Below are 14538 nucleotides of genomic sequence, written 5' to 3' on the forward strand. Positions count from 1 at the left end.
CCCGCAAATAATCTCAATCATAGTTGTGGGCCCCACCTACCTGGTCGAATTGCAGATCAATAGTCCTAACCGTACAATCAGTGAGAAACACGTGGAGTTAGATAAAAATAATCAGCGGTTCACATTCAATCTAATATTACCCAAAGAGACAAATTTAACAGATAAACTTGAGGGTCCCACATCTTGAACGGCTACGATCAGCATAAACGATCCACACGCACATTTCAGGTCCTTGGAAGACAAGGATTCAGGTAGTTCAGCAGGACGCCATACCGTCCCTAGTACAAACCAAACCAAACCGACGCAGATTGCCTGCGACCCCTTACCAGTTCCGCGGTCCCAACCTAGTTGGCCCCCACCATGATGTCTGTGATAAATCTACCCAGTCCATCCGTTTTTCCAGATTATGTTAGAATTTACAACTCAGAATGAGGCATATCCGAACTCATGTGGGCCACACCACAGGAAAAAGTGGGGAGGGAAATGACTACCATTGAAACCTTACTGGGGTCCACTATCATGTTAATATGCCATCCAAACCGTTCATAAGGTCATTCCCAAAGGGATATAATGAAAGAACAAAAGCATTAGCCTGATCCATTACTTTCGTTGCCCCACGAATGTTCAACGTAATCGTTCAATCCTCACCGTTTACTGTTGTGTAGCTGACTTGAGATTTTGGTCAGTCTAATTTTTGGTTTCACATCCAAACATGATCTGCAAAAACGGATGGACGGGGTAGATTTCTCACAGACATCATGGTGGGCCCCACCTAGGTTCTGACTCCAAGACAATCCATGTCTAATCCGCCTCTAAACGGACATTGACATGATACATTTCACCCATCACCCCAACTTTGGATCTTGAGCACTGTAGGCTGTAAGCACTAAAATAAATGCTCGCAACAGCCAATAAAATAATGCCACTTGTCACTCCTCTTCCTATCGGTCCTTTCCCTTGTACACAAAGGAGCTGTTTCTCTCCTCTTCTAACAAACTCTATTTTCTTCCTTCTTCTACGAAGCTTCCTCTTTGAAATGGGAAACGCCCTTAGATTTCTCTATGGCGGATGTTGCAAGCCCCAGTCTGATGAGCCTGATTCTTTGGGCCCACATGGAGTCACCATCTCCACCGTCGGTGTATCTGCTCTCGCCCACGATCTCTTCCAATTCGACATCACATCTCAGGTAATTTAATCATCATGATCACCAAAATCAGAATACTAATTGAGAATTTGTGTACTTTGATTGTTATTTAAATATTAGCATGCGTTTGGATGTACCCCAAATTGAAATTTAACTGAATTGGCCAGCGGCGGCTGGTGGGCCATCTCATTTTGAGATCGCCGAGCATTTGGGGTGGCACGAAAAATGAAATCCAAATGAATATGTTATGAATTTCCGCTTCGCCGCAGGCCGATGAGCTCGGCCTACCAGAGATTTTGGTTTTGGCCATTTCTGGGAAATGGGCTACTCAAAACTCGAAAAAATTCAACTCGATTGAATCGACTCAATTTGACAAGATTCTACAATGGTTTGGGGGAGAAAAAGAACTTGATCTGGTCATGAATCGGTACGAACTCCAGAAAAACTTGACTGAACTCAATAACTTCACAAAACTCAACATAATTTACATATCTTAGACCATCTTATCAAAAATTTCACTCTCCTTTTTCTATGGATGATTGATCTTTTTAAGTTTCTTGATTGAAGGTTCCCCAAGGGCTGAGTCAACATGTTGTGTCATCGAAGAAGGCTCAAGCTAACTGGTACTACGCTTTTTTTTTTTTTTTTTCATTCTTTTTGTTGTATTACTGGGAAAGGAAATGGCCCACTTGGATTACAGTTTGAGACAATTCCACAGCCGCACGATCAATAGGATGTCTGAAGCATCTAAGAAAATGCTTCTCAGTGTAATTTTTGAGGAAGAGGCTTCACGAAAACGCACATAAACTCAAATTTCTTTACTTGTAGTTAATATTTTTAAGCTTAGGCTAGGTTGATTTTTCATCTTTTCTTATCAAGACCTTAAAAATGAGTTAAATGTAAGCAATATCTCTGCTGTACAACAGCGGATGGGATACACCATTCATATCTTGTGCCCCAAAAATTAGACAGGCTAACTGATCAGTTGGGCTAAGCCAATGGGGTCCACGTGATGAGTGGGGCACTGTTATTTTTGGTCCAAGGAATCCATAAAGCATGGTTGGTCCTTGCACAAGTGTGGCCTTAGCCAAAAATTCCATTCTTCATGTCTCACTTCAACTCCATCATCTCACGGTTAATGTTCGTGATTAAATGATTAAGCAATTTCTATAAATAGCTTTTAGAAGTAATGTAGCTTTTAGAAGTAATGAAAAAAAATAAATAAAAATTCCTTTGTATGAAATGGTGATGATGAATTCACTACTACTTTAAGAGTAATTTATAATATACTGATTTGATTGATTTATATGGTTATGTTAATGAGGAAAGGTACAAGAAACTTCATCAAGCATGGAAGGAAGCCAAACCCCCACCAAAAACACCTGAAGATGCAGCTAAGCTTATTACACAGACCTTGAAGAAGCATAAAAAAGCTGATGTAGAGGTACTTACAGTATCAACATCCACCCCTAATTTTTATAATTCTCCCAGATGAAATCGAGATCGTCCAATCAAGAGGCATTTCGCTGGGCCTAATAAACTAAGTGGGGTGATAAATGGGCCACACTGACCCAACCCATCTTGAGTATGGCTAAATTCGATCTGAGCCCGGACATCCATCGGTTGGACAAGGCCCAAGTTTTAAACCTGATAATGAATTAAGGTAGACCTGGGCTTCTGTAACTTGGTGGCTGAGTGTTTGTAGAGTGGGTCTGGCCTGCTGAGTCTGATTACTTGGATCATGAGCTAGATCTGGACCCATTCTGATGCTTCTAATTAATGAGCCTAGCCTAGCCCATTTGCTATACTAGCTCCAAATTCTTATATGGTGTGACTTGCAGTGGTTAGGATTGCCTGAAAAATGTGAGCATCGGATGGCCTTAATCATCCCATTAAATGTGGACCATCTGTTTCTATTGTCCATTGTAGATTGGATGGCTAAAGCCATGAATCACCATCGACATGAACTGTCAAATGATAATCAGGCATCATGTAAATCATCTTTTCATTATTTCTGTCATATTTCTCATGAAGGGTATGCATTGTTTTAGGGTCTTCTGGCCTTCTATGGTCTCCCTCTTCCCCACGCTCTTGTTGAAGTTGAAACTTCAAGCACTCCAGCATACCAGCCGCAACATTGGAAGTTCGAGCTCCACACACTTCCAGTGAGATACTCCATTTTTATTCATTAGTCCCGAAATCAAGCTAAAATAGATGAGCTGTACCAAGACCATGCATGACATTACACACACAGGTGTGTGAGACATCTGGGACAATGCATCAGGTGGGCCCCAACATGTACATGACCTGTCCTCAACATCAGGCTTGTGCAACTGACCAGTTAGGCCATCCATCATACATTGAGTGAAACACCTGGAAAATTTTAAAACTGCCCATCCATTATATTTTTTCATATGTGGTCACCAATGAGTTTATTCGCATGATCTTGAGCGAAGGTTGTTTATGGTGGGGCCCATCTAATGCACAGCTGCATGTCCCAAATGCTTGGGATTAGAAAAAATCATAAGAAGTTTTTTTTTTTTTTTTTTTGGTCGAGATAAATTGTATTGGTATCAGGTGGATGCTAAAGCTGTTGCAGATGGAGATGGGATTACAGTGTATGTGGATACAAGGGATCCAAGGGAGTCAGCTAATGTTCCTATAGAAGTACATGAATACGCAATTCGAAGATCCAAAGCACGGGCAGTGAAAAACTATGCCGAAGCAGATGCGCTTCAGAAGAACATTGTTGATGCAGGATATAGGTAATTCAACACACAATTTGTTATATGATCTTCAATTCCACTGTCATGAGACATTTCTACTTTCTGGGATTTCATCTAATTGCCACTTCTGGCCTTATATTGTGGGGTTCTGTAGTTCATTATCAGTCCGAGTATCGTCCGCACTAAAAACTATTTATTGAGGTGGCTGCGTATGGTTTTCGATGTTTTGTTAGTTGATATGTTATCAGTTTAAATTTCAAGTAATTGAATTTTATAAGAACTATGCAAATACGATTTTGAATTTTCTTTATTTTCAATGTTTTGGTTGTTGTGTTTCAACATGGAGTTCTTACATTCAAGCCTAGCTTACCTATCGAAGGAAAAAAGAAAAAGAAAATGTTTCAATTGTTGTATTTTATTTTTATTATGGTTTAAAGGTATGTTATTGTACTAATTTTATGTAATTAAAATATTATTTATTTGCGTTCGGAAGTGTTACCATTACTTAGATTTTTGGAGTGTATTGTGCCGGACACTTTTGGACACTCGACACTAAGGCATCCATGCCATGTGCCTTGTTAAAGCATGAGAGACTTTATGAAAACTATAATGTATTTATTTCATTGAGAATAATAGGAGTAATATCATGTTAAACCACAAAAGGCTATATCGTGGAATCCGCAATGTAATTAGTTTATTTCACTAGAATAACAGGAAAATATAGAAGAGGAGAAAGATATCAGAGATGTAGAAATCTTAATAGATACATATCTCAACATAAAAGAAAATCTTATAGAAAGATTATTCTAATCTACTCTAACATGACTAAGTAACACTAGTGATAATGGGCCATGTTTGGTCAGTATGGGTAAAAGATAAATGAAATTTCAATCAGCCCATAGTGGGCCATCCTTGATCAATAAAGCCAGTTTATTTAGTATCCTAGGAACATGCCCAGGCCCAAGCTTGCAAGTGCTGGGCTACTCTTCAAAACTCAGTAGACCAACCTAGGCCCATTGCTAACCCTACTAACAATTCAAATATCATTAGCATCTGTTTGATATTCTTCTTCTTTTCACTTACAGAGTCATAAATGGTCCAAATAATGATGATATTCTCGCGCGAAAGTATCGAATTAGGTTAAGGTAAGCTTACTGTCCAATGCTTTTGATGGGCTCCAAAAAATACTTAATAGTTTCTAACTTGCAAGTGTCCTGCAGGGGAATTGACGCGCCGGAGAGTGCGATGCCTTTCGGAAAGCAAGCAAAGGAAGAACTAGTTAAACTGGTTCAAGGGAAGAGTTTGAAAGTCTGCATTTACGGTGAAGACCGCTATAATAGATCCGTTGGTGATGTATATTGCAATGGTACATTTGTGCAGGTAAGATTCTCAATAAATCATACTGTGACGGAAAACTGAAATATCAACACCATAAATCATACTTTGATGGAAAACTGAAATATCAAGTGTTGATGTGGAAGTATTTCAAAAATAGTTAGTTAAAAAACAGTTTCAACTTAAAAAAAATAGAGAAAAATGGTTATATATGTGCATGTGTGTATTATAGATTAAAATAAAACTTTAATTAAAATTATATATTAAAATTTTTATGTGTAAGAGATAATCAAATAGTGGGTTATCTGAAATCCTTCCTTCTCAAGATTCGCCATACAAATTGATCTGCCTCTATTAAAAATGATCACCTTCTACCCAATTCTATCCGTGGGTGATGACCACCAATCTCTATTTTTAAACAAAGTTTTTGAATAAAATATTTTGTTAAATGTATTTAATTTATTTTGCCCCAGAAAATAAGTTTTTTGGTCGACCTTCTGAGATGTACCGATTTTAATTTTTTGAATCAATTATACAAGTTCTTTTATCAAAATACATGTGAGTTTAAAATGAAGTTTTACTAACCATGCCTCATAAATCAAGGGCACGAGGAAAACAATTCTCATTTCTAATTTAAAGGTGAAAGATGATAAATAGAAATATACATATGGGAAATGGTACTATGAGGTCAACCTCATGGGAACTTCCTATGAGGTTGAGCCGTGTGGGCTCCACTGTGATGGTGTCGAACATCTTACCCCATTAGTTAGATGCACCATTCCATGGTGGACGTCGGGCTTAAAAATCAAGTCAATCCATGACTCGGGTGGGCCACACCACATACAATGGTTGAGAGAGGTTACCCTCCCATTAAAACATTCATAATCATTTGTTGGGCCCACCGACATGTGGTTCACAAATCCAGCCCATCCATTGTGTTTGTTCCACTTGGATGAGGGGTTAGACCAAGTTTCAGCCGCATACAAATTTCAGGTGGGCCCCACCAAGTGCTTTTATATGTTTTATGCATGTCTTCACATGGTTTTAGATGGAATGGCTCACCTAAGTTCCATATACGCCTGATTTTTGGCATATCCCATAACCTAAAAGAGATCCACCAGATGCATGTCCCACCTAAGTTTTATATATATATATAGAACTTTTTTTTCAACACATGCACACACACACACCCTACACACTCACACCGTAGTGGGATTTCACCACCTATGGATACTCGAACCCTTGTCCAGGTGTTGAAGCTCTTGAGAGTCTACCACCGGAGTAAGAGTAAGGATCCTATGAGGTCGACTATACAACGAGGTCAAGGATATATGGAAATGATGCTATGAGGTCGATCTAATGGGAACTTCCTATGAGTTCGAGCTGTGTGGGCCCTACCGTGATGTGTGCTGAACATCAACACCTTGCATTTGATGGGTCCCCTTTAGGTTATGGGATATCCCAATAATCAGCCCTATATGGAACTCAGATGGCCTCATCCAAGTGGGACACACACAATGGATGGTCTGGATTTGTGGATCACATCTTGGTGGGCCCAATAAATGATTATGAATGTTTTAATGGGAGGGTAATCCCTCTCAACTGTAGTATGTGGTGTGGCCCACCCAAGTCATTGATTGACTTGATTTTTAAGCTTGTGGCCCATCATGGAATGGTGCATCTGATTGATGGGGTAGATATTCAACACATATCATGGAGGGGCCCATTCAACTCAACCTCGTGGGAAGTTCTCATGAGGTTGACCTCATAGTATCATTTATCTCTCAGACTCTCACACACACAGTGTGGAATGCTCACCTATACTCTCACCGGAACTAGTAAGAACTTTTTGAGAACTCATCACCCGTGATATGAGTGCAAAATCTGAACCATCATGTGATGCAGCACCTCATGAAACTCACAGGGCCCAACTTTTATCCTGATCCAAAACCTTGGTGGGCCATGGAAACTTGAAATAATTTTCTCCCTCGATTTGCCTTTTTCTTTTTCCATGGCCCACCAAAGTTTTGAATTAGGGTAAAAGTTAGGCCCTGCTGGTTTCATGGGGTGCTGCATCACGTGGACTTTAGATTTTGGGTTCATATTACAGGAGATGTGAGTTCTAAAAAAGTTCTCATTAGTTCTCACGATAACCAGTGCCCTGGTGTGCATTCTCTCTCTTCTCTCTCTATATATTAACTATTCTAGTGATTGCCGGAGTTATGGTAATTTCACATGTGTGTAAGCACGTCAACCTATGACACATGTGCCAATTGGCACGCGTGTAACTATCCATTGGGTGGGCCAATTAGACAAACGCCCTTGTTTGAGGTGCACCTGAACTTGGACCTAACCCACTCAACGTGTCTGAACCAAATTGCAAAAAACCCCCCCTCACACACACACACACACACACACACACACAAGGAATGCTCACCTATACTCTCACTGGAACTCGTAATACCGGAACTTGTAAGAACTTTTTGAGAACTCATCACCTGTTATATGAGTGCAAAATCTGAACCGTCATGTGATGCAACACCCCATGAAACTCACAAGGCCCAACTTTTATCTTGATCCAAAACTTCGGTGGGCCATGGAAAAATGAAATAATTTTCTCCCTTGATTTGCCTCTCTTTTTCCATGGCCCAACAAAGTTTTGAATTAGGGTAAAAGTTGGGCACTGCTGGTTTCATGGGGTGCTGCATCATGTTGACGGTTCAGATTTTGGGCTTATATTATGAGAGATGAATTCTCAAAAAGTTCTCATGAGTTACCGCGAGAACTAGTGCGCCGGTGAGCATTCCTCTCTCTTATCTCTCTATATATTAATTATTCTAGGGATTGCTGGAGGTATGGTAAGTTCACATGTGTGTAAGCTCGTCAACACATGACACATGTACCAATGTGGCACACGTGTAACTATCCATCGGGTGGGCCAATTAGACAAATACCCCTATTTGACGTGAACCTGAACTTGGACCCAACCCACTCAAATGTGTCTGAACCAAATTGCAAACCAGTCAGGGACCTCAAACCCAAGACCCCTAGGCAGGTTTGGATATGGTACAATAGGGCCTCACCTGACTGATGGTCCAACTCCAAATGCTTTGTTCTAATCTTTTCACTTTACCGTTCTTCATTGGCTACAGGAATTTATGTTAAAGAAAGGGCTTGCATGGCATTACGTTGCATATGACCAACGTCCTGAATTTGCATTAGTGAGTCACTTAATTTCATTATCAGTTACTAAATCAGTCTCTAATCTATGGTCTGATATTAACATTAATCATGTCAGTGGGAAAAAGAGGCCCGTGCTGCTCGTGTCGGATTATGGGCTTCATCAAATCCTGAAAAACCATGGGAATGGAGGAAAGATAGACGGAATGGCGTGTAAGAAGTGATGATGTGGTTTAGGTCCCTCAATCAATGGACCTGATCCTACTACACAGGCCTTGTTTAATAATCAACAGTCTTAGAATTTGTTGTAACATCAAGTCAATGTAAGTAACCAAAGAGCAAAAGGATTCAAATCCAAAGGACTTAGCATCGTAACATACACCAAGAAAGGACTGAACTGATATTGGTTTTTTGTGTATTGTTTATTTCTAACAATCTCCTTAATTGCAATCATGTTTAGAACCATGAAATTTCAAATCAACAATATATGTAGTTGCACTTTGCATTTCATCTTCAAATCTTATTTCAATCTTTTTAACTTCAATGAAATTATATTGTAACAGATTTATTTTGTTAATTATCACGATTATCGCAATCGGTGAGCCCATCAAGGACAGGCATGCCCAAAAGATCTCCTATAATAATTGTCAATTTATCACAATCGAGGGGCCCCACGTGATGAAAAGCTCCTTGTTATGTTCGGCCCTTTGTCTATTGAATCTGGGGCATTTTTTTTTTTTTTTAATAAGCCAGGCTCTTCAGACCCAGACGTGGATGTTGAAATACATCTTGACGTATAGTTTCACTAACAAGCCACTGATCAAAGGGTTAGGATTTCCCTTATCAAAGAGCTTATCATCACGTGGGCGAGCATATCCTCTCTATGCTTCATGCTTGTGAAAGAAAGGAGTTTCAAGAGGATATATTGGCATGATTATGTATATGTATGAGGGCCATTAGTGCGGCCCGTAAGTTCCCAATTACCGTAGGCTTGCACCAAGGATCGGCATTGAGCCCATACCTTTTTGCATTAGTTATGGACAAGTTAACAAGGCATTTGTAGGAAGAGATCCCATGGTGTATGCAGATGATATAGTTTTGACTGACAAGATGGGGAAGGCTTAAATACAAAGTTAGATTTATGAAAGGGTGCTTTAGAATCTAAAAGATTCAAAATTAGTTGGATTAAAACAAAGTATATAGGAGCAATTTTAGTCATAATAAGAATGAAAACAAAGAATATGACGACTCTTGATATCTTGGGGCAAAAATTTGTGAGAGTGGAGAGATTTGGAAGGGCGTTGCTCAAGATGGTAGAAAAGGAGATGTCTCTAGAGTTTTTATGTGATTGTTGTGTGCCACCCGAAGGAACAACATGTCCATAGGATGTGTGGCTGAAATGAAGATTTCGAGATGGATGAGTAGTAAGACAAGAAAAGATGGAATTAGTCATGAATGCATTTGAGGGTACTTTCACTAATGAGATCAGGGAAAGTAAACTTAAATGGTTTGGTAATGTGCGACTGAGACTTGATGACCTATGATCTAACCAAAGGTATGGCCCTTGATAGAGTGGAATAGTGTAGTAGGATTCATGTAGTCGAACCTAATTAATTAGAGTAAGGCTTGATGATGATAATTATATCATCCAAAACTCAATTACGCCATACGACATGAAGCATTTGGGATGCCATGTCCACCAATTGTTTCATGTAGGACCCATCTTGATATTTATATACCCTCCCAGCCATTCATTTGGTGTGCCTGATCAATATGAAAGGATTACTTGAAAATCCCAGTATTTGAAAGCTCAGGGCATACCACAAGGATTTAGTGGTTTTTGTGTAATTTAAAACCAAGTGAGTCTTGAATCAGCCTGATTTTTTGGCATTACACGATCTATCTTGGCCATTAGCAAGACTCTTCTTGGTGGGTTTTGGCAGCCATGAGAGATCATTTTCTCACCCTCACAGGCATCACGCCATCGATTATTTTCTGGGAGATATGGCTGGCCAGAAACACAGACCGCATGGATGGGGTGGCAGTCTCAGCTCTAAAGGTAATCTCCAAAGTGACTCGTTGGATCCACGTGCTTGCGCCCCTTCTCTCCCTCCAACCCTCAGTTAGAAGAACATCTGCCAAGGCCCTGGACAGCCTGGGCCTCCTCGGGAATGTTATTATCCCAAGGCATGTCGCCATGATCAAATGGACTCGCCCTCCTCCTGGGTGGATCAAAGTGAATGTTGATGGTTCAGCCTTGGGCAACCCGGGAAGCTCGAGAGGAGGCGGAGTTGGTAGGAGTGGCGATAGGAACTTCTTATTTGCCTTCTTCTCAGGCTATGGTTTCGGATCAAATGGCAGGGTTGAAACAAAGGCAATTTGGGCAAGATTGTCGCTTTGCAGAGATCTCGGATTCAACAAAGTGGAGCTGGTAAGCGACTCCAAGGTGGTGGTTGATTCTTTAAACAGGCAGGGGGCTATCTCTTGGGCTTTATGGTATTGGTGGGCCAGAATCAAAGCCCTCATGACCAGCATGGAAGTTTCAATCTCCTACTCCCCCTAAAGAAGCTAACGTGGTGGCCGATGGATTGGCCCGCAGAGGTAGTAGCTGCCATTCTCACCGTCTCTTTCAATCTATATTCGATCTTCTAGACCTCATCAAAGGCCTCCTTTTCCTGAACAAGCTAGGATTAGGATACTTGCGTGAGTTGTAGTAGGTAGTGTGGCCTTGGGTTGATTTGTGGGCCTGCCTCTATTTTTTTGTGCTGGCAGGCCCTCCAATCTCTGTACAGCTCCTTTTTTTTTTTTTATGAATATAATTCTTTTTGAGAAAAAAGGGGTGGGTCTAGCTAAGGTATGGGATGGATTTTTTCAAGTTAAAAACCATTTCCCAACATTAGGGAAAGTTAATTACCATATTAACCCTCAAACTGCAATTATGTTTTTATTTTTATTTTTATTTTATTTTTATTTTTATAAATGGTAGTGCATTGTATATATTGATCAAGGAAAATGTACACATGTTGGAGATTCGGGCAGGCCCCACAAAGAGATAGGCCACACCTATCATGTGGAAAGATGGAAAAAACAGAGGAAGAGAAAAGAAGCAGACACTGAAATCAGCTACTAAAAGAACTAATAGGCAAAAGCCTCCATCCAAAATTGAGGAAAGCCTCACAAAATTGAAGGAGATGGACACAGTCAAGGAGAATGTGGCAGGAAAAATGGCAAAGACCACCCGCAACATGAGGCGAAGGGAGACATCTGCATAAAACAGGGCCCCCCCGCTCTTACCAATTTAGTCAGTCCGTCGGCTATAGAGTTACCCTCCCTGTATGTGAAGTAGAAACAGATGTTGAGGGCTTGGGTAAGTTGTAGAATTATTCCCAAATGGTACCATATGTTCTAGCTGTTGGATTTGTTAGGATTGAGAATCGCATCGTAAATCACTCGAGAATCCATCTCAGCAATGATGTTGGAGAGCCCCATCTCTGCAATGGGTAAGACCATCAGCCAGAGCACGGGCCTATGCAACTGTGTTAGAGACAGGGCCATATTTGTTGTGGAAAGCGAAGATAAAGTTTCCCAGGTGATCCCAACAGATGCCGCCACCACCCCCCTCGCCCGGGTTTCCCCTAGCTAAATCATTCACATTCAATTTGACCCATCCAAATGGGGGTTTGCACCAAGTGATAATATGAGTCCTGTCTGTGATAGAAGGAGAGTGTATATCCATTCCCAGAGCTCACCCAAGATGCATCCCTTGATCTGAGAGGATGTCCAGCTAAGGCAATTGAGATAGTAGATCTTTGATCCACTTTTTGATGTTGACGATAATTGAGGTTGCTATAAAAGAACGATTGTCAAATTTAGCAGCGTTTCTACCGAGCCATAGCTCTCAAATAATGAGTGGGGGTGTGAGGCCACGTAGGAGCTTCCAAGAGGAAGATTTTCTGGCAACCACCATCCACTGTTGAATCCGGTTGGAAATAGATTGTCCCTAAATAAGATGGACCTTGAGGAGTTAGGTAAAGAAACTCCACACTTGGGACGCTACCAAACCATTGCTAAGAAGGTGGTCGAGGTCTTCCACATAGTGGACGGAGGGTGGGACTAGTTGATTAGTGGGTTGGGTATTGGAAAGATGATGGACTAGGAGGTGTGGGATATTGAGAGAAGGTTGAGGGGGTGTTAGGTTAATTAGGGTGTGGTTGATGAAGATAGGAGGGGGAGCATTGCTGAGAGGTGTTGGCCTGTATTGCTGGACTTAGGCCATCAGGCGTGTTACCGTGAAGGGTGGATGTGGGAGGGTTGAATGAGAGGGAGGCGAAGATGGACTTGCTGTGGTGGCTGGGGTAATAAGAGCTAGGGGAATTGAGTGTAGATGGATAGGTTTACGATTTGTGCCTCAGAGAGTGTTGGGGGAATAGGGATAGATTTAGAGATATTGGCCCGGATGCGAGAGGATGGGAAAGGGGCTAGCTGGGTCTGTTGGCTGCCCACGGCTGTTTCTACATGACTTGAGCAAGAGTGCTTGCAACATTCGCATTTAAATGCCAGGCTAATGCCAATATTCTGGATTGCAGCATCAAATGGGATCGCTCTATGCATCACTTTACATAGGAAAATGCTAATTTTTGGAGGAACTTGTTCCAAACCCAGTAGGTCCAGGGTTGATCGGGACGGGAGGCTTGGATGGCATTCTAAGCAGATTTGGAGGTGAACTTCCCAAACCGTGAAAGGTTCTAGATTAGTTTGTCTTGTCTATTAAAAAGAAAGATGCCATTATCTTTAATTAATCGTCGGTAAAATAATAATACCGACGAGTATGTTCGTCGGCAAAACAATAATACTGACGAGTATGTTCGTCGGCATAAGCCCTCTATTACTGACGAAATAATTCATCGGTATATCTCATATAGATCGTTGGTATAAATTTTTTTATTAATTTTTACCTACGAAAGATTTCGTCGGTATAATTTTTCGACCTACTATTATCAAAGATATATTTCGTCGGTAATAGTTTATTTCTTCCCGGTTTCATTTATTTTCAAAATTCAGGAAAAAAATCCTAATATACACCTGTAAATACACCTGTTACAATACATTTTCATTATATTCATATCCACATCCATCCAAACACAAACTGCATCCATCCAAACACAAACCACATCCATCCATACACAAGCAATCCTATCCACATCCACATACAACCCATATTCATCCGCATATAAATACATATAAGTTTAACATTTGTATATAAAATAAATCATAAAAAAATAAAAAATCCTATCCACATCCACATACAACCCACAATATTCATTCACGCACAAATACATATAAGTTTAACATTCGTATATAACATAAATCATAAATAGAAAAAATCACGAAGATGAAGGCGGAGGTGGTAGGGCATCGGTGGTAAAGCGTGCAGCGAGAGCCTGTAACATTTCCTGCATCCGTCATTCATGCTCCATCTGCATCCCTTCGATCCTCCTGGCGCCTCTCCTCCTCCTGCTCGCGCCTTAGTTGCTGCTCGCGCCTCAGCCTTTGCTGCTGCTGCTCTCTGATGTCATAGACGACGACCCATAGCTGCTTAACTTCTCTCTTTGCGATATCAACTCTGTGTACGGTGCTCTTGCCAGCGACAATGGATCGGCTAGAGGTAGCTCTAGTGGGTACCATGAGCTTGGCACCATGGCCAATCCCATGCACATATCCAAAACGGGTGCCAAGCACCTTGCTCAGGATATCTGGCTCACTCCGCTGACTACCATTGGGAGTCGCCCAACTACGTATGGTGTTCATCATCGCCTGTAATGAAAACATATGAATTTTCATAACGAATGATATTATTATAAATCAATGCAATTAAAATTTATAATGTAAGGATTTTTACCCAATTGGCTCTAGGATAAACCCAAGATCCCATCACCTGCTAACATGAGTCTCTTTATAAAGGTCTACTGGTCCATGCTCCTGACCGGTGACGGAATCTCGCTGCGCAATCGAAAGGACAATAAAGTTAATATAAATGCATGGAAAGAATATATCAACTTAATAATCACCAGTAATTTCTTACCATGTCGTAACGATATCGTACAAATGACTTTGAACCAGCTACGTGGTTCACTTGTAACTTTTTCCTGTTCG

At 40.8% G+C, this 14538-nt stretch overlaps 2 protein-coding genes across 4 annotated transcripts; both read left to right on the top strand.

Moving 5' to 3' along the window:
- Positions 1-969: 969 nt before the first annotated feature.
- LOC131253484 (uncharacterized 38.1 kDa protein-like) lies at positions 970-8895 on the top strand. 3 transcript variants are annotated; one of them, XM_058254504.1, is made up of 9 exons: positions 973-1186; positions 1712-1767; positions 2474-2588; positions 3196-3309; positions 3722-3909; positions 4956-5015; positions 5091-5250; positions 8358-8426; positions 8504-8895. In XM_058254504.1, exons 1-9 carry the CDS (start codon positions 1037-1039, stop codon positions 8600-8602), a joined length of 1011 nt encoding a protein of 336 aa, XP_058110487.1. In that variant the 5' UTR covers positions 973-1036; the 3' UTR covers positions 8603-8895. The 3 variants fall into 3 exon arrangements, with proteins under 3 accessions (XP_058110489.1, XP_058110488.1, XP_058110487.1); XM_058254505.1 differs by lacking the exon at positions 4956-5015 and having other exon boundaries at positions 972-1186; XM_058254506.1 differs by lacking the exons at positions 1712-1767; positions 2474-2588 and having other exon boundaries at positions 970-1186.
- Positions 8896-10330: 1435 nt separating this feature from the next.
- On the top strand, positions 10331-10948 carry LOC131254326 (uncharacterized). The gene has a single exon (XM_058255314.1). The coding sequence runs from the start codon at positions 10331-10333 to the stop codon at positions 10946-10948; it is 618 nt and encodes a 205-aa protein (XP_058111297.1).
- The last annotated feature ends 3590 nt before the right edge of the window (positions 10949-14538 follow it).

Source organism: Magnolia sinica, chromosome 8 (genome assembly GCF_029962835.1).
Source record: "Magnolia sinica isolate HGM2019 chromosome 8, MsV1, whole genome shotgun sequence".
In the NCBI taxonomy this organism is placed as follows: Eukaryota; Viridiplantae; Streptophyta; class Magnoliopsida; order Magnoliales; family Magnoliaceae; genus Magnolia; species Magnolia sinica.